Source organism: Piliocolobus tephrosceles, chromosome 3, assembly GCF_002776525.5.
Source record: "Piliocolobus tephrosceles isolate RC106 chromosome 3, ASM277652v3, whole genome shotgun sequence".
Lineage (NCBI taxonomy): Eukaryota > Metazoa > Chordata > Mammalia > Primates > Cercopithecidae > Piliocolobus > Piliocolobus tephrosceles.
In genome coordinates, this window is record NC_045436.1 from 12,951,965 (window position 1) to 12,970,683 (window position 18,719).

General features: G+C 40.3%; 1 protein-coding gene across 1 annotated transcript in view; it reads left to right on the plus strand.

The window, feature by feature from the left end:
• The first annotated feature begins 9,876 nt into the window (after window positions 1-9,876).
• VEGFC (vascular endothelial growth factor C) overlaps window positions 9,877-18,719 on the plus strand; it is a 122,532-nt gene continuing 113,689 nt past the window's right edge. Inside the window, exon 1 of the mRNA XM_023229387.2 lies at window positions 9,877-10,637. Within this exon, the coding sequence (XP_023085155.1) occupies window positions 10,491-10,637 (147 nt within the window). The 5' untranslated portion in view covers window positions 9,877-10,490. The remainder of the gene's footprint in view (window positions 10,638-18,719) is intronic.

Sequence of the window (18,719 nt, forward strand, 5' to 3'; positions counted from 1 at the left end):
AATCACTTGAACCTGGGAGGCAGAGGTTGCAGTGAGTCCAGATCATGCCACTGCACAACCTGGGTGACAGAGTGAGATTTCACCTCAAAAAAAAAAAAAAAAAAATTGAATTAAAAAAATCAGTACAATAGCATAAGCAATTAAAAAATTGGGGGACAAATCTGTCAAAGACATACAAGACCTGTAAAAAGAAAACTACAGAATGCTGCAGAGTGAAATTAAAGAAGACCTACATATTTGGCAAGATATACCTTGTTCATGAATCAGAAGATTCGATATTGTTAGGATGCCAATTGTACTCAAATTGATCTATATCAAGTTTTGATCATTATGAAAATCCCAGCAGACTTTTTTGGGTAGAAACTTATAAACTGGTTATGAAATTAATATGGAAATACATATTATACATATGTTTGGGTAGATTGGCCAAAATATTTTTGGCAAAAATTAACAAATTGTATGACTAACATTAGACAACTTCATGACTGATTTTAAAGCTTAAGTAATCAAGACAATGTGGTGTTGGGCTAAAGACAGACAAACAGATCAATGGAACAAAATAGAGATCCAGAATAAACCCATACATATATGGACAATGAATATTTGACACAGGTCCAAATGCAATACAGTGGGAAAAGCATAGTCTTTTCAATATGTTTTGCTGGAACAACTGAATCTCCATATGCAATTAGGAAAGCATGGACAGACAGAAGGAATATAGGAAAAGTTAACACATGAGCTTCTCCATAGCTCAGTGTCCTTGTTGATATATATATAGAGAGAGATTATAGTAATTTCTATATAATAATATATTGGGGAGTACTAAATATATGAGCATTTGCAACATCCCTAAAAATATAGCCAGACACAAAGTAGGCACGATATAGCTATAAACTATTATTATAAAGGTAAAATGTCAATATCTGTATGTAAGAAGTTCTAGAGTACTATAACGAGAGATACTTTGTATAGATTATTTGACTAATAATTTCTTAGAAATTACACACACGCACACACAGACACACACACACACACACTGATTAAAAGGGCTGAAACTGTGCTAAAGAAGTTATGAATAATTCCTTATGGACAAACAATGGTAAAATTCAATTATAAAAAAAAAAAAAAGAAAATGTTCTAAAATTTTCCAACAAGAATGTCCAACCATCAACAAGGAAAAGTATCATGTTTACATTCATAAAGGGGCAGGAGAGGGCAGTGCCTAATCTCCTGAACTTAGGCTCAGTCAAAAACTAGCTCTGAAACATTAAACAAGATACTTCTTCATAGCTCAATTTCCTTGTTGATATAATATAGATTATAATAATTTCTATATCATAAGATTTGGGGAGTACTAAATACATTAGAATTTGTAGCACCCCTAAAAATACAGACAGACAAATAAGAGACATAATATGGCTATAAACTATTATTATGCTTAGATTTCTTGGTACAATATTTGATGAAGAAATACAATAGAATGACATTTTAGAGGTGCTTAAAAAAGAAAGTCAATGTTCAAATCTGATACTATTGGAATAGTCACTTAAATGCAAGGGTAAAACAGAAAAATGTTGTAAATATAAGGAAGAAATAAAGATTAGTATATCAGACATAATATTAACAACACACAATAACACATCTGCAATTATTAATGCTTTATCCAAAATTTATTGAGAGGTTACTAGATACTAGATATTAAGTTCCTTATACATATTAACTAATTTAGTATTCACATAAACCCTATGTGACAAAAAGAAGTCCACCAAAAGTCACCCAGGGTATATATGATAGACAACTAAAAGAGTTACCTCCTTAGTAAGCCTTCTTTGTGAGGTTTGTAAATCTGAGTCAGATCTCAAATACAAACCATCTGTTCCTTGTTCCCTTTCTGAGGCTTTTCTCTATGAAAGTTTGTTTTCAGATGTTATCTTTGAGAAAGGATCCTTGAGCATGATTTCAGTGGAGGCAGAAACCTTTCTTTCCAGGGAGGTTTTGATTTTGGTTACCTGCTCTGTTGTGTTCTCTTTCACATAAAAATTCAATTAGTGGTTGAGTCCAAGTATGAACGAAATCAAGTATTTCATAACAAACGACTGGTACTAGCAGGTTGGGACACACAGGGACGAGTGTGCTTGATTGTTGGTTTTGGCCACCTCATGCATGCATTTCTCTTGATATTTGAGTCGTCATGTCAAGGAATGACTAAAGGTACAGAAAGCCACATTCAAGTTAGAGAACATGAATTTTTACTGGGGAAGAAATAACAACCATTGGTTAACTACCCAGATTCTTGAGCTTTCAATGATGAAAGAAAATATAGAAGGAAAAAACAAACAAACAAACAAATACCCTGCAGAATCAAGCAAGGCCATGTGGGCCAGTCATTAGAATCTACTTTTGTAAGTCTTGTAAAACTGTAAATTTTGTAAGTCTTTTTTAAGTCTGGATTTCTTTTTCTTTGTTTGTTTTTCTTTTTTTGAGGCAGCATCTCGCTCTGTCACCCAGGCTGGAGTGCAATGGTGCGATCTCGGCTCACTGCAAGCTCCGCCTCCCGGGTTCAATCCCGGGTTCAAGCGATTCTCCTGCCTCAGCCTCCCCAGTAGCTCGGACTACAGGCGCCCGCCACCACGCCTGGCTAATTTTTTGTATTTTTAGTAGAGATGGGGTTTCACTGTTGTGTTAGCCAGGATTGTCTCAATTTCCTGATCTTGTGATATGCTCGCCTGGGCCTCCCAAAGTGCTGGGACTGCAGGCCTGAGCCACTGTGCCCGGCCGAAAGTCTGCATTTCTATGAAACTGCAGTTCATACTTGTTGGTGGTAAGACTGAGTATATTGTGTGAGTCCCTTATGATGCCTTGCTATGTCTGCCTGAAGTATGGTAGAACCCCAAATTGGGTAAGAAATATCCAAACTTCAAAGACTTTTGTAAGTCACATTTGTAAATCTTGAGTGGAAGCTGTCCACATCCTGCAGTTGCCAACTTGAAACAAAGATTCGTGGTAGACACTGTCTCTATTCCAAGAGCCATTTGTTTTTGAAAAATACTTTAGAATCTTTAATTTTAAATCTTCTAATGGAATGTCCATCCTTTTGTCAGTGGATCAAACCTTGTGTCTTTTTAGCTGGGAGACATGAATCCAGGCATCTATACCCTCAAGTTTAACTGCTGTTCTAGTCAAATTTATCTGCTGTTTCTTTCCAAGGTGGTTTCTAGGAATCTTTTTCTATGCTGTCTTTTCCAGATGATAAAGTCTTTGTTTTTCAGGTCATGCCAAGGTTCCTCGGGAGAATATGAAGAAAATGCAACTCATACTTGTTGGTGATAAGACTGAGTATATTGTGTGAGTCCCTTGTGGTGCTTTGCCATGTCTGCCCAAAGTATGGTAGAGCCCTAAATTGGGTAGAAATATCCAAACTTCAAAGGGAGACATGTTACTGTCAGAATCTACCTTTCTAGCAAACAAAAGTTTCCTCTCACTTTGGAAATTAGCAAACATTGAATAGGATATTCAAAATCCATACCAAGGAGGTGACTGTATGTATGAAACCCATTTGTAAGTGTTCAAAGGTACCCTGACACTTGAGTTCTTATTCAGTCTCCACCTTTACAGTTTAACTAGATTATGCTGGTGTAGAAGAGACAAGCAACCGGAGATCTTCTCAGCAACCTCAATAAAATTACCCCACCAATGTCGACAAAGCACAGCGATCAATTTGTCCCTCTTGAGGTGGGAAATTTAATGAAAAAATGTTTGCAAGGTTCCACCTGAGGTCCCCTGGTGACGACAAACTGCCATTCTGAAAGTGACAGATTATGAAGAACACTCCTCAGTAAGGTCTGAAGATGACAGGCACAGTATGAAATGGGGAGAATTTGTGGATTATTAGAGATAGCCACCACTGGAGTCGTTTAACTCTGAGAAGGAGGTCATGTGACAGTGGCGAGTCTTTTGGTTGATATGATAGTGCCAAGATCAAACATTCACCAGATCACCTTTTAAGACACAGAAATTCTCCTGGGCATTTAAGAGCAAATAAGAAACTGAGTCCTTGATACTCAGTTGGAAGGGCATCACTGATTTCCTACTTCCTTTTTTTCACCTTTAGTTTCATTCTGTGAGGGTGTGGAGGTCTAGTAACAGGATTATTTTCCTTTCCAGTTTTCACTTGTATGTTAAATTTCCTTATTTCTGACATTAGGCCACTCAGAGAAAGTGAGGCAAGAGCTGACGCTGCACATGCTCCAGGACCTACACCTGAATGTTTTCTACAGGTGTGCAGGAGCATCCCCCTGAGGTTTCCAACGCTGTCATCTTTGTTTTGTTGAGTAAACTCCAAAAGTCTTGTCTAAAATTTATAGCTTTTTAAAGTTGCTCTGGTTTTACTCTGAAATGTGGAGTCTCTTAAATCATACTCAAGGTATTCACACTGCCTTTTTCAACACATTTTGTTGCATTTGAGGTTCATAATAACCTATAAATCAGTTGATAGAGATCTGGGAACCCTGAATTATGTGTTTCTAGAAACTACTGCAAATTTCTCTGTAAATTCATCCCTATCTTGCATAGACTTTTGAAGTTTTTGAAAATGACGTTTAGCTTAGACCCAACCAAGGTTTAAAATCTGCCATAATGAGCTTATTTTGATTTGGTCAACTTTAAGAGCCAATTGGGCATTTAGTGTTTCTAGCTGGCCAGAAGATAAGGGACATCAGAAAGAGTGTCAGGGAAGAGGAACTTGGAGGGCAATTGGATGAGAGAACCGGAATAGTAAAGATAAAAGCTTTTTGAGCCAAGTGGTGATTTGGGCACATCCACAAAAGAGTTTTTCACATTTTTCTCATTTGCGTCTTCCATGGAATAATTACTGAAGCAATTGTGGAATCTGGATTTTTATTGTAAGATTTCTTCTATCAATCAGAACATATATATCATTGAATGTTTGGAATTTCACTCTCTTTCCATAAGGCAGCTCTCAAATGAACAGTTTTGTTCTTACAAAAGGTTTCTCAAATGGCTTCCGAAATTCTAGATTAAGTTGTTTAAACAGAGACACGTAGTATTAGTTATAGTGCAAAACACATGTAGGTGGCAGGAATATGGCTTGGAGGGGATATGAACTTGGGTTTAGTCTGAGACAACGGCAAAATGATCTGGCAATGGGTGGTCAAATGAGTTGTTTGTGTACCTCCTGCCCTTGGCTCCCCAAACTAAAGGTTAGGTAGTCTCCAGTGGCAAACCTGATAAATGTGCAGTTGGGGAAGATGGAAAGTTTGACCAAGAGATCTCATTCAAAATCAGTGTCTCACAGACACAAGACTTCATATCGTTGTATAAGCTTTTGATAAAGTTTATGGCAATATCTGTCTAGTCAATACCAATCTGAGGACACATCTTCTGGGCATCTAGTCCCAAGGGATGGCTCAGTGAATTGACTTAACGGGACTCGTGCTTATTCTCTTTCTTATGAACTTCCTTTTTTTGACTCCCAGGAGAAAATTTTGAAGAAAACAGTGATAAAAAGCAATAGTTAATAATAAGGCAGATACCTATTGAGGATAAATTTGTTCAAGTCTGATCAAATAGTCAAAGAATTCTTGAAAGGAGATCTTAGGGGACAAAATACATTTAGCATTTGGTAGCATGATAAAAAGAAACTGGGACTAAATCTAACAGAAGACTTAATCCTTCGTTGTAGTCAGAGTGATTCCCCCTGCCAAGCCAGGAAGCTCAAGAGGACTCAGTGATTTGTACTATTTTTGAATTTAGGATCTTTGCTTGAGCAACAAGGGAGGAGGATTTCAGTGGGACCTCCAAGTTGTTGAACACCCCAAAATATCAGTAGAAAACCTTTCAATAAACAAAAGTTCCATTTAGTCGAACCTACTGCAGTAAGGGAGAGTGCCACCTGGACAGGGTCCTAGGGTATCAGGGGTAAGTCAGAAGCAGAACAGTTGTCCAGCTTTGGAGTCTGGACATGAGTAGTTGAAGGCGGGTTTTTCAAAGTGGGGAATGGAGTAAGATTGGGCAAAGTTCATAATCTAGTAGTTTAGGGTCGGTTAACACCTGTAAGGGAGAGTTTGGGTAAGAAAACTGTCATTAATAAGCAGGCTGTTTACCAGAGTCAGAATATTATTGTCTTCACTATATTGTTTTGCCAGCATTTCCTGAAGCAAACACTGAATTTAAGTACTGGATTGCAGTCTTATCTTTTCCAGGCTAATGTTTCCTAGAAGAAACAACTAAGTCATGTGTACATAACTGGTTCATAGTTTTACCTAAGTCATGTTCACAGTTGATGTCAATTCTTAAAGCCTATGATTTTAATATGAGAAAAAGCAGAACTTCAAGTAAAAATATCGGAAGTTAAAAAAATGACATTATTTACTACTAAGAAGAAAATTAGATCAAAATGATATGGTATCACATTATGTTAAAAAATAACAGAAAGAACTACAGTCAGAAACAGAAAAACATGTCAACAATTATAACTGGAGATTTTAACAAGTCATTCCTAAACGAGACTTGAATATTATAATAAGCTCAAAATTAATACTCAACAAAAATAAAGCACACACAGAATTAGTTGCAATGATCAGCCATATCCAGGACTACAAAGAAAGCCTGAATGCATTTCTGAAAGCAACATCATTTATAGCAAAAATTAAATATAATAAAATTAGAAATTGATAAAAATCATATAGCCCTAAACTAAGAAAACATAAATAACTTTTGGGTTAAAAATATAAACAAATTAAGATATATTTGCAGCTGTTTGCCAAAGGAAGCACTATGTGTCAAAATTGAGAAACACAGGTAAAGCAGAATTTAGACAAAACTTGTATTTTATTGATCAACTGATTGATTGCGGAGATGGGGTCTTGCTGTGTTGCCCAGGATGGTCTCACAGTACCTTCAAGTGATCCTCCTTCCTCAGTCTCCCAAAATGCTGGGATTATAGATGTGAGCCACCACACATGGCCCAAAACTTGTAGTTTTAAACTAAAAAGAAGAAAAATGAACTAAGCATTCAACTAAAAAAGCTTGAAATGAAGCAACAAAGTAAAACTAACAAAGCAAGAAGGTAGGGAATAACAAATCAGAAGTAAAGTAGATGGTCAGAATGGATATTAGAGAATGTACAATGTATATATTATCGTCATTATTTTGCCATCCTAAACTGTCATTTCCCATATCTACATGGGAGGCTGAGGCAGGCGAATAGCTTGAACCCAGGGGCTGCAGTGAGCTGAGATGGTGCCACTGTACTCTAACTGCACTTCAGCACGGGAGACAGGGTGAGACTCTATCTCAAAACATACACACACACACACACACACACATACACACACACACAAAACACAAAAAACAAAACCTATCATCAAAGAAAACAAAAACTCAACATGTAAAAGAGGTGTTATTCTGGATGGGGCCCTGCTACCTAACTCTCTTTCTCCACTGACTGAGCAATGCTTTTTGAAAAACCAAATTGAGAAGACCTGTTGTAAAACAGGTCTTGCATGAAGCTAGTGATGAACTCACAAACCAGTGAAAAGGACTTTCTTAACCTTTAAAATCTGCTAGTGGCAAAAACTGTTTCCAGGGACTAATGAAGAAAAACAATAAAATGTCCTGAGTAACTCCTTTTTACCTTAAGACATTCTTAAACAACTACTGCATGATCGTTTTTGGAGACCTTTTTTTTTATTCAAGGAAACTTTTGCCAGCATTTTCTGACTCAAAATATAGCAGCAGGAAGATAACATTTTTGTGAGAAAAAAGTTTAAATACAGCTTACTGCTGCATTTAAATAATACCATAGTTAATACGATATTAATACACTCTGAATCTATTTTGAGTTTGTTGATTTTCCAGTCTTCACCCATTGCTAGGCCTGTGGGTGTTGGACATGCCTGTGGTTCTCAATTTTGCTTGACTATTAGAATCCTGATGTCCAAGTCTTACTCCAGTTAGACCAGTTAAGCCAGAAAGTCAGAAGGTGTACTCAAGCATCTGTTTTTTCAAAATCTCCTTTTGTGATGCCAAGTGCAATCAAAGTTGAGAATCATTGTAATAGTATATGGTTGAATGGAAACTCTACCTTCTATTTAAATCTTACCCCAGTCTGCCCTTAGCTGTTCTCTTTTCACAGATCTATCAGTGTCTGAAGATAACTATGGCAGGCTGATCAAATACACATATAGCAGGAAGAGAGCAAGAGAATGATACACTGACTGTGTTCCAAATCACAAAACATCTCAACAGGCTGGATCATGGACCGAGTCTGATGGGATGAAATTTCATAAAGATACATAAAAAAGCATCTTGGATACAGTAAACTTAACTCCACAAATACAGGGCAATTTAGACGTGACTAAGTAGCAATACACATGAAAAATTATTCAGGAATTTTGTTGACTTTAAGGGTAGTGTGAGTCAACACTGTGATTTGGCTGCCAGAAAATAAACTCAATCCAAGGCTGTGTCAACAAAGGCATACTGTCCATTCTGCACGCTCTTTATAGCACTAAGTACTGAGCCATGTTCTCATTCGCATACTTCACGAACATGGAAAGCTAACAGTATGGTTAAGGGAGGAAACTGGAACTGTCATCTTGGGGAATAAAGGGGATATTTAGCCAGGAGTAGTTAGCTTAGGGAGACCATGACAAATATTTTCAAAATATTTGAAGGACTCAGTTGTGGAAGTGAGATTAGATTTATTGTGTAAAACTCCAGAAGTCGAAAGCAATAGAGAGATGGAAGGAAATGCTTTTCAGCAGTGTTGCTCATCAACAAATGGATTGAACAGGCGCAAAGAATGGAGGGTTCCCTGTCCTTTGAGATATTTAAGCCTTCAAGTAAATTATGGGTGAGGAGTTTCAAATCTTCTAGAGTTGAACCAGATAAGAAAGTCTCTTCTTCTGGTAAGATGTTATGGACCTATAACATCAGTGTACTTAAAAGTAGATTGGGAGTGAAAGGCAGACTTTTGATGTTCTGTACACTGTTGAAACCCCTTAGCATGGTCTTCTGTAACCTGCTCACCCTGCCCCAAGGAGGCAGCCAGCCAACGCCACCAGCCAAATGGAGACCCTAGTGCTTTTCCAATGGGGAAATGCAGTCATTTTCTTCCGATATTACATCCTTTCTGGAATATGGCTCACATGCATCTCTCTTTACCAGCCCCTTTTTCAAGTAAACCAACTTCTCCCAGAAGCTGACAATATGTCTCTTTACTCTCTACGAAGATTCTGGCCCTTCTCCTCACCTGTCAGAAGTGTAGGATTCCAAAGGGATCATTAGCATCCATCCCAACAGCCTGCACTGCATCCTGAGAACTGCAGTTCTTGCATCCTCAGGCAACTTTCAACTACACAGACCAAGGGAGAGAGGGGATCCCTCCGAGGTCCCATAGGGTTCTCTGACATAGTGATGACCTTCTTTTGGAACTTTTAGAACCCCCAGGACATTTCCAAACTTTGAGCAGGGCGCTGGGGCCCAGGCGTGCGGGAGGGAGGACAAGAGCTCTGGAGCGGCGAGGATAAAGCGGGGACTCCCTCCACTCCACGGGGCCTAGTTTCTCCTCTCTCCACGTGGTCCAGGGTGGTCGCATCACCTCTAAAGCCGGTCCCGCCAACCACCAGCCCGGGGACTGAACTTGCTCCGGCCGCCCGCTCCCGGCAGGGGACGGGGGGCGGGGAGGGAGAGATCCAGTGGGGGTTGGGGGAGGTGGGGCCGCCGGGGAGGAGGCGAGGGAAACGGGGAGCTCCAGGGAGACGGCTTCCGAGGGAGAGTGAGAGGGGAGGGCAGCCCGGGCTCGGCACGCTCCCTCCCTCGGCCGCTTTCTCTCACATAAGCGCAGGCAGAGGGCGCGTCAGTCATGCCCTGCCCCTGCGCCCGCCGCCGCCGCCGCCGCTCAGCCCGGCGCGCTCTGGAGGCTCCTGTGCCGCGGCGCTCCCGGGCCCCGCCGTCGCCGGCCGCCCCGCCGCCCTCCTCCCGCCCCCGGCACCGCCGCCAGCGCCCCCGCCGCGGCGCCCGCGGCCCGGCTCCTCTCACTTCGGGGAAGGGGAGGGAGGAGGGGGACGAGGGTTCTGGCGGGTTTGGAGGGGCTGAACATCGCGGGGCGTTCTGGCGCTCCCCCCCTCTCTCCAAAAAGCTACACCGACGCGGACCGTGGAGGCGTCCTCCCTCGCCCTCGCTTCACCTCGCGGGCTCCGAATGCGGGGAGCTCGGATGTCCGGTTTCCTGTGAGGCTTTTACCTGACACCCGCCGCCTTTCCCTGGCACTGGCTGGGAGGGCGCCCTGCAAAGTTGGGAACGCTGAGCCCCGGACCCGCTCCCGCCGCCTCCGGCTCGCCCAGGGGGGTCGCCGGGAGGAGCCCGGGGGAGAGGGACCAGGAGGGGCCCGCGGCCTCGCAGGGGCGCCCTTGTCCCCACCCCTGCCCCCGCCAGCGGACCGGTCCCCCACCCCCGGTCCTTCCACCATGCACTTGCTGGGCTTCTTCTCTCTGGCGTGTTCTCTGCTCGCCGCTGCGCTGCTCCCGGGTCCTCGCGAGGCGCCCGCCGCCGCCGCCGCCTTAGAGTCCGGACTCGACCTCTCGGACGCGGAGCCCGACGCGGGCGAGGCCATGGTAGGTTTGCGTTAGGGTTTGCGGAAGACCCGAGAGTTGGCGTGAGGGTTTGCGGAGGACCAGCGAACCTGCGCGGGGGAAAGTGTGTATGTGCTTTAAGCTTGTGTACGTGGGATCCAAAGTTACTGAGCTCAGTGCAGGCTGCTTTGTAGAAAATTTTTCTTCTTTTTAAATAGAAAGTTGTTGCTAGAGAAGCGAGCAAGTTACACGAGTGAAGGGCCCGGAGGAGAGGTGCCCGGTGAGAGATCCCGAAAGCTATTTCAGACTGGTTTCCTCTGCGGCAACCAGGGGGTCTTGAACTGTGCCCAGTCAGCAGGGTTCTGGAGAGTATGAGTTCATTTTGGTCGGGAAATGCTCGTTTCTTTCCCCAGCTGATTCATGGGACTCCAGACAGATTCTGGGACACTGGTTATCAGTAAAGCCAGCCTTACTTTCCCGGAGTGTGCATAGCTGCGGAGCACCAGGCGCTGTGCGCGACTTTAGAAAAAAAGTGTCAGGGACTTTAGTAACCAGGCTCCAGGGCTTTCGGAGTTCACTTGAAATTGGTCAGACTTGAGATGTAACAGGAGATTAGAGTCAGTTAGATCACAATCAAGCAAGGCAAGGCTTGTTTCAACTTTATAAGCTCTTCATTCCTAAAATCTGGTCATGAGATACTGAAAACTAAGGTTTTTTTTTTTTTTTTTTCTTGTTTTGTTTTGTTTTGTTTTAAATAAGAGGTGTTTAATCCTTTGCCTAAAAATGTTGCCGAAATACTTTTGAGGCATTCTGATTTTCAAGAAGGATTTGTGTTTGTTCCTACTTCTTACTGGCTCATCTAAAAGAGTATATATTTATCTAAAAAGTTCATACCTGCCATCGCCATATAGAGTACGCTTAAGAGAGTTCCTAAAGAAGTTATATTCGACATTTCAGTTCAAACACTTGCAGTATCCCTTGTTGGAACTACACTACAGTGGTTTATTACACTACTGGTGGCAAGTGGAGAGGTATACCTGTGGTGTGTTGCAGTCAACTTTAAGTTGACTATTGATTAACACATACACAATGTGTAGAAAATAAGTAGCCTTATATTTTGAAATATTTTATTTTTATTTTGAAATACACTTTAAGGTTGAGAAGAGTAATTTTTGAAAATCAAACTACCTTTGTATTTAAATTTTGGGGAAACATTAAAATGTTGGAATGTGTAATAATTTAAGATAGGGGTTAAAGGAATGCTTCTTGCGTAAAAACAATATAAATGAAATAGCAGAACAGACTGCAGGTTCTGTGAATTGCAAAAATAATTTTCAGTGCCTATACTTGCATTGCCATAACTATAGTGATGAAAATATCTTTCTGTTCTTAAATACCACAGAAATGTAATATTGGGCTCAATAACACTTCTGATAATTTGAGTCCTTGATTTTGCAGTACGTATTTGCTATTTCTGCAAAGTCAAAACTAGTAAAAGTACGATTTAGTAAGGCAACATTTCTGTATTGGCTATGGTCCCTTCCTTTGGTTTACAGTAAGAAAATGTGCAGTAGAAAGTAAAATGAGAAGCATTCCCTGATAAGCCAATAGACTGTATGAGAGTCACTCACTGCTGGGTGAGCCTTGAATTAATGTACCCTGAGTGTGTGTGTGTGTGTGTGTGTGTTTATGTGTGTTATGTATAGGTATGGGATTGGAGAATAAAAAAGTTAACTTATTTTTAACTTTCAAAAGTGTCTTCATTGGTGATGTAAAATTTGCCATTGGTGATATGGCAAATGTTACCATTGCTGTGAAAATCTCTATGCATTTTTGTTTGCAAATGTTGCTTTTGATATTTAACCATTTTTATATTCTGTATAGTGAATATGGGTTAGTATTCTGCAAGTGATGTGGGTTCTTTTCCCATGTGATGTAACATCATTTCCCGTATGAAACATCATCTCTCAGTTCCATAGACCACAAAGTAGTGTTTCGTTGCTCCATTAAAGTTTCGTTCCCCAGTGGGTGAATAGAGCCTTGACAGGGCATGTGTCATTAGTGTGTTCAGTGAAACTGCTGTGTCCTTGCTATGAAACATGTCACACAACTGCCAAGAAACTTATGTGAAGACTCTATGTCTCTCCCTAGTGGCCTATACAAGTGCCTCATTTAGATTTAAGCACTAGAGAAGAACTGGGGAGAAATCAATTGTTAATTTTCTATAACTACATGAACCCCAAGAAAATATTTCAGAAGGCAAACAGAAGATGCTAAATATCTATGATACCAATAGATGCAATTTTTTCATAACTTTCACCTAGGAACTTTTTTAATATTTAAAAAATCGAAAATAGCACACAAGCTATGAACCAAGGTTAGCCATCCAGCCCTTCACCCCACCTATAAAGCCATACAAAAGATTGTAGGTAAAAATCAGAAATGGAATGAAGTTCTCCTTATTCCTTGACTTGTATTTGCATTTACTGGATTCCTATTTCTAGTTATTTGTGGTTGCATGACTTACTGAAAAGTCTTAAAATGTTTCTCTGAAGGATGTTGACACAAACAAGACAGTGTCAAAAAAGTAAGGCAGGCAAAAGTAAAATTAACTGGACATGATAGGGACCAAAGAGAATAGCAAGTCCAAAGTTGTTATATTTACAGTTTTTCTTACAGTATATGATTATGTTTGTCAACATCTACTCTTATAAGAGATTTCTGACATTCCTCTAGTGATGTGGGCCATATGAGGTTTTAGATATAGAAAGTTCAATTCATCTTTCATTTTGATTTCTACTCCATTATATTCTTCTGAAATATGAATATCTGATTGGTAGCTATTTATTCACAAGACAGTTATCAAAATTGCTTCATAGGAAACAGTTAATTACTGATTTCAGTGGTATGTCTCTAAGACCCATAGATCTCTATTCCTGTCCTTTTAAGTTGAGTGGAGAAAGACAGAGGGTGATGGATTTAGATTTCATTCTGGACTTCCGGTTCCGGTTCCGGTTCCTCTTGAGAGTAAGGTCCTGGCCTCCTAGTTATCTCCATGTGTCCAACCTGGAATGCTGTTTCTCAGCTCTTGCTGGGGTTTTCGCCAACAGAGGAACTGGCGTGAGACTAATGAGGGTTTCCCGAATCCCTGGGACTGTGCTTGCCTGCTTGCCTTTGGCAGTCCTGGGGTTCTTATTGAGAGCAGGAGTTTGTAACCATTATCTGTGATGTCCATAATGTGTGTTATGCACTTTGCAAAGAGCTTTGCAAGTTAGCTTTGTTTTTCACTACACTTCCGTAATATGGACATTATTTTATTTCATTAAGGATGATGAACCCAAGATTTGAATGACTTAACCAGGAAAAAGAATAGATTTTTTTTTTTTCCTTTTCTTCTTTTAAAAAAAGTTTTATGGCATATAAAGACAGTCCTCGACTTAGAATGGTTCTATTTAGGACTTTTGGACTTTACAGTGGTGCAAAGTCGATACACATTCAGTAGAAACCATACTTCAAGGTTTGAATTTTGATCTTTTCCTGGGCTAATAATATGCAGTAAAATACTTTCTCTGGATGCTGGACAATGGAAGTGAGCTGTGACCAGTCAGCCATGTGATCGCAGGAGTAAACAACAGGTACGCTGCTGTATATTAAATGTATTTTCAACTCAGGAGGAATTTGTCGGGATGTAGCCCCATCGTAAATCGAGAAGCATGTGTGTTTTAGAGAAATGTGGTATGGTTTTGGGCCTTTGGGCCTGTGATTCAGACTCCTTTCAGCCCCTCTGCTGGTCTCTGGCACACTGTAGCAGCGTGCAGGAAGGCAGAGAGAAGCACTGTGTGTGATTTTGCAGTTAGGGGCACCTTGTTGCATTTATTTAGGTCCTAATTCCCCACAACGGGGCAAACGGAAATAAACCCAGACTTTCTTCCAGGCTTTACCACATGGTGTTCGTTTGACTAAAGATAAATTATAAATGACCTAATCCATAGTAATATTATAAGAATAACTACTTAACTGGAGGCTTAACAAGATTTCCTGACAAACAGTTTTTCAAAGTTGTGCTAAAGTAACTTCAGTGAAAGACTGTGATTTTACCTCTGCCAAATGACCTTTCACAAATAAGTGGATTTGGAAAGAACAAATTTAAGTTGGCAGAAGCATTATTATACCTCCTCTGACTTCTGAGCATATATTGTTTCACCTTTCACCAGTTACATTATTCCTTGTAGATGTGCATTTTATAAATACTATATGGGTCTACCTTTTTTTTTCTTACAAACACGTATTTGTAAGTACAGATTTGTATAAATTGTGGATTAAGGTATCATTGATTTTTCTCACTACAAAAACATATATAGCAGGGAACTTTAAACAAGGAGAGCTGCTGATGAGTTTGATGTATAATGTAATTATAAAATTTACTATAAATATTTTAGGTTTGTGTAGTTGTTTTTCTGAAACTTACTAGTGTAAATTTTTGGGGTGACTTCTTTCCTCGGTTGATTAATTGTTTTTTCAGAGTTTATGTTTAACCATGAGAAAGCAGAGATTGTTTTTATTTAATTTGCTTTATTGGGCATCCATCATGGAATTAATTAAGTTGTACATTAAATACTTTGTCAGTGGATTCGTACTGTTTCCTTATACTGCTCATGCCCTAGTGGCTTTCAGGTGTTAGGAGTTATCCACTATAATTTTTTTTTCCAATTTTGAAATCCAAAAGTTCATTTTATTTATTTATTTATTTTTGAGACAGCATCGTGCTCTGTTGCCCAGGCTGGAGTACAGTGGCATCATGGCCGCTCACTGCAACCTCTGCCTTGTGGGTTCAAGTGATTCTCGTGCCTCAGCCTCCCACGTAGCTGGAATTACAGGCATGTGCCACTAGAGCAGGCTAATTTTTGTATTTTTCGTAGAGACAGGGTTTTGCCTTGTAAGCCAGGCTGGTTTCAAACTCCTGACCTCAGGTGATCCACTTGGCTTCCTAAAGTGCTGGGATTACAGGCATAAGCCACTGTGCCCAGCCCCAGCAGCTCATTTTTTTAAAATTTGGGGCTATAATCCTGATCTGAACTGACATAAAGCTGTTTATAGTCATTATTCTCTAATTTAAATATTTTTTATCTTCACTGGGAAAATAGTAATGTATTTATTTACATGATGCTGCCATCAGTCCTTCTGATTAATATGTCTATGCATTTGGTTTCCAGAAAAATTCCAGGTTCAGAGACTCATGCAGTCTCCACGCATTTGGGGTAAGCAGATGGATTGTAGCCCTGTTCCATAGGCCTTCCTCCATTGCTTTACTGCCTTGGGGCTGCCTGGAAGAGGCAGGGAAAGATAATCCAGGAATTCAAGAAAGAAGCTGTGTGGATGCTGGATGCTCCTAATTCCTTTTTACCCATTAGAACCAGGTTTATTTGCTCGTTAATCTACTTCAACTCAGGGGCATGTTAATCAATTCTTACTAGTGGCAGCTTCAGTTCTAAGCAGGAAATTACAGTTCAGTGTGTGATGCAAAAAATGTAGAGTGAGTGATCTTGTCTATAACAAGCTTATAATCATTTTGGAGAAAAGAATTTACTCATTAAAAATACTACAAGTGAATTAAACTGTAAATTGAGACCGTATAAGTGGTTTTGTAAGAGTCTTGTGAGTTACCACCAGTTGTTGGCTAGCCTTCTGGGAGTTGCATGGGCAGGTCTGGGAAAGGTGGAATGATATGAGACCCAATGTTAAAATGAGTAGATGCTAATTACAGAAATGGGGGAGAGAGGGATGTTTTGAATTTTGAAGAATGACAGCAAAGTACAGAGGAAGTGAAGGTCAGGGATATTTGAGGAACTAGAAACAAACCCACTGGTGCAAAAGTCAAGAGCTTTAAGGGAAACTGAAAGGAACATGGTGGGAAGTGTGAAAACCAAGAGCAAGTCTGAGTTTGGGTTGAAAGCAACAGGAGCCAATGATGATTCTTTAGCGGTATGCTGAAAGTGAGGTTTTAAGGAGTTTAACCTGACATTGTTGCACAGAAGTGTCTAAGAAAGCCGACCAGAAGCCGATTAGAAGCTTCTCAGAAGCCATTTTCAACTGCAGGGTTTCTTAAAGTGTCTGGCAGTGACTCTGCCTTTCTAATTATGGTGGCCAACTATATATGGTATTCGAACTCCTCTATATGCTCCTGATTGCTGGTCATGATAGTGGTGATTACTTTTGACTTACTGTAGGCACCCATCATTGTGCTCTCTGGATGCATTTACAAAATTATAGAAGTAGACATCCCTGCCATTATGGTTTGCATTCCAAACAGAGCAAGCAGTGTAAACAGTGGTCATGCTTAGATACACATACACACCCCCACCCCCATCCACACAGATACCTCTTAATAGTTCTTCAGACTGCCACGTGTGACTTACATGTTCTTTCTTGAATGGGTAAGAATTTGTAGACAGTTCATTGAAATAGAATATTTAGACAATCAGAAGTGTACAAGATTAGAATCTCCATATTTGCACATGTATTTATTTGTAGGTCAGTGGGCAATTAAAAAAAAAAAGAGAGAGAAGGAGATAACCCTCAAGTGTCCTGGAAATTCCTACTTTTAAAAATCTGCTAACAATGAGACCAGAAAGGTGGGGGTGGGGATATGAGGAGGTGGGTAAACTACCAAATAAATAATATAAATACTTTAGCTGTTCTTATAAAAGTTTTTTTTTTAATATGGTAATTTGAGTAATTTACTCAAACTCAAGAGATGCCACCTACTAGAGAAAGGACATACTGAAAGAGGAAATATTCAAATGCACAACTTTGTGTAAAAAGCAATACTTACAAGTTTAAAAGACTCACTTCTAAAGGAGTTCGGCTTCAACCTGTCCTCATCTGGACAGGTGGAAAGATGTATATTTTGGGGTAAATCAGAAAGATGTAGTTTGTGACTTCTATATTTATAAAGGTTTCTATTTAGACATTTATTTTGTAATTTAATTTACCTAAAATTGGTCCCTAAATTACCATTTTCTCTTACTTTTATGCAGTAGTAAAGTATGCAGTCATAAGTGATAAAGGCTGGGATCAAAGCTAGCTATTTTGCTAATTGCAGAACTATGCACTCTGTTTACACTGCCTGTGATAGTGCCTGGAAGAACTCACTGTCAATATTTCTGCCTGTTTCAGTCACATCGCTGTCACTTGTGTCAGTGACGTAACTTGTTTAGAGATGCAGTGCAGTGGATAAGAGCACTGGACCTGGACATGCCTTTCTGTATTCATGTCCTGGCTCTGCCTATTAGCACCTGTGTGGTCTTGGACAAGTTACTTAGTTTCTCTGTGCTTCTTTGTAGCAAATGAGTAGATGCTAATTTTTAATTCTTTATTTTTGTTTGTGTCTGCTTTGTGTATTTACTTTATGCGTTTTTGTTTGTTTGTTTTTTTTTTTTTTTTGAGACAGAGCCTGGCTCTGCAGCCCAGGCTGGAGTGTGGTGGCGCGATCTTGGCTCACCGCAAGCTCCGCCTCCCAGGTGCATGCCATTCTCCTGCCTCAGCCTCCAGAGTAGCTGGAACTACAGGTGCCCAGCTAATTTTTTTTTTTTTTTTTTGTATTTTTTTAGTAGAGATGGGGTTTTACCATGTTAGCCAGAATGGTCTCGATCTCCTGACCCGTCTCGGCTTCCCAAAGTGCTGGGATTACAGGCGTGAGCCACTGCGTCCGGCCTAGTTACTTTATCCTTTTAAAAGTCGTCTTCCAAAATGCAGAATATAATTAATGCCTGCTTCATCAGGTTGTTTTGAGGATAATAATGTGTATATAGGTCAGGCGTGGTGGCTCACGTCTGTAATCCCAGCACTTTGGGAGTCTGAGTCAGGTAGATCACTTGAGCCCAGGAGTTTGAGACCAGCCTGGGCAACATGGAGAAAACCGTGACTCTACAAAAAATAGAAAAATTAACTGGGCATGGTGACACGTGCCTGTATTCACAGCTACTCTGGAGGCTGAGGTGACAAGATGGCTTGAGTCCAGGAGCCAGAAGTTGCAGTGAGCTGAAATAATGCCACTGCACTCCAGCCTGGCCAACAGAGTGAGACTCTGTCTCAAAAAAAAAAAAAAAAAAAAAAACAAAAAAG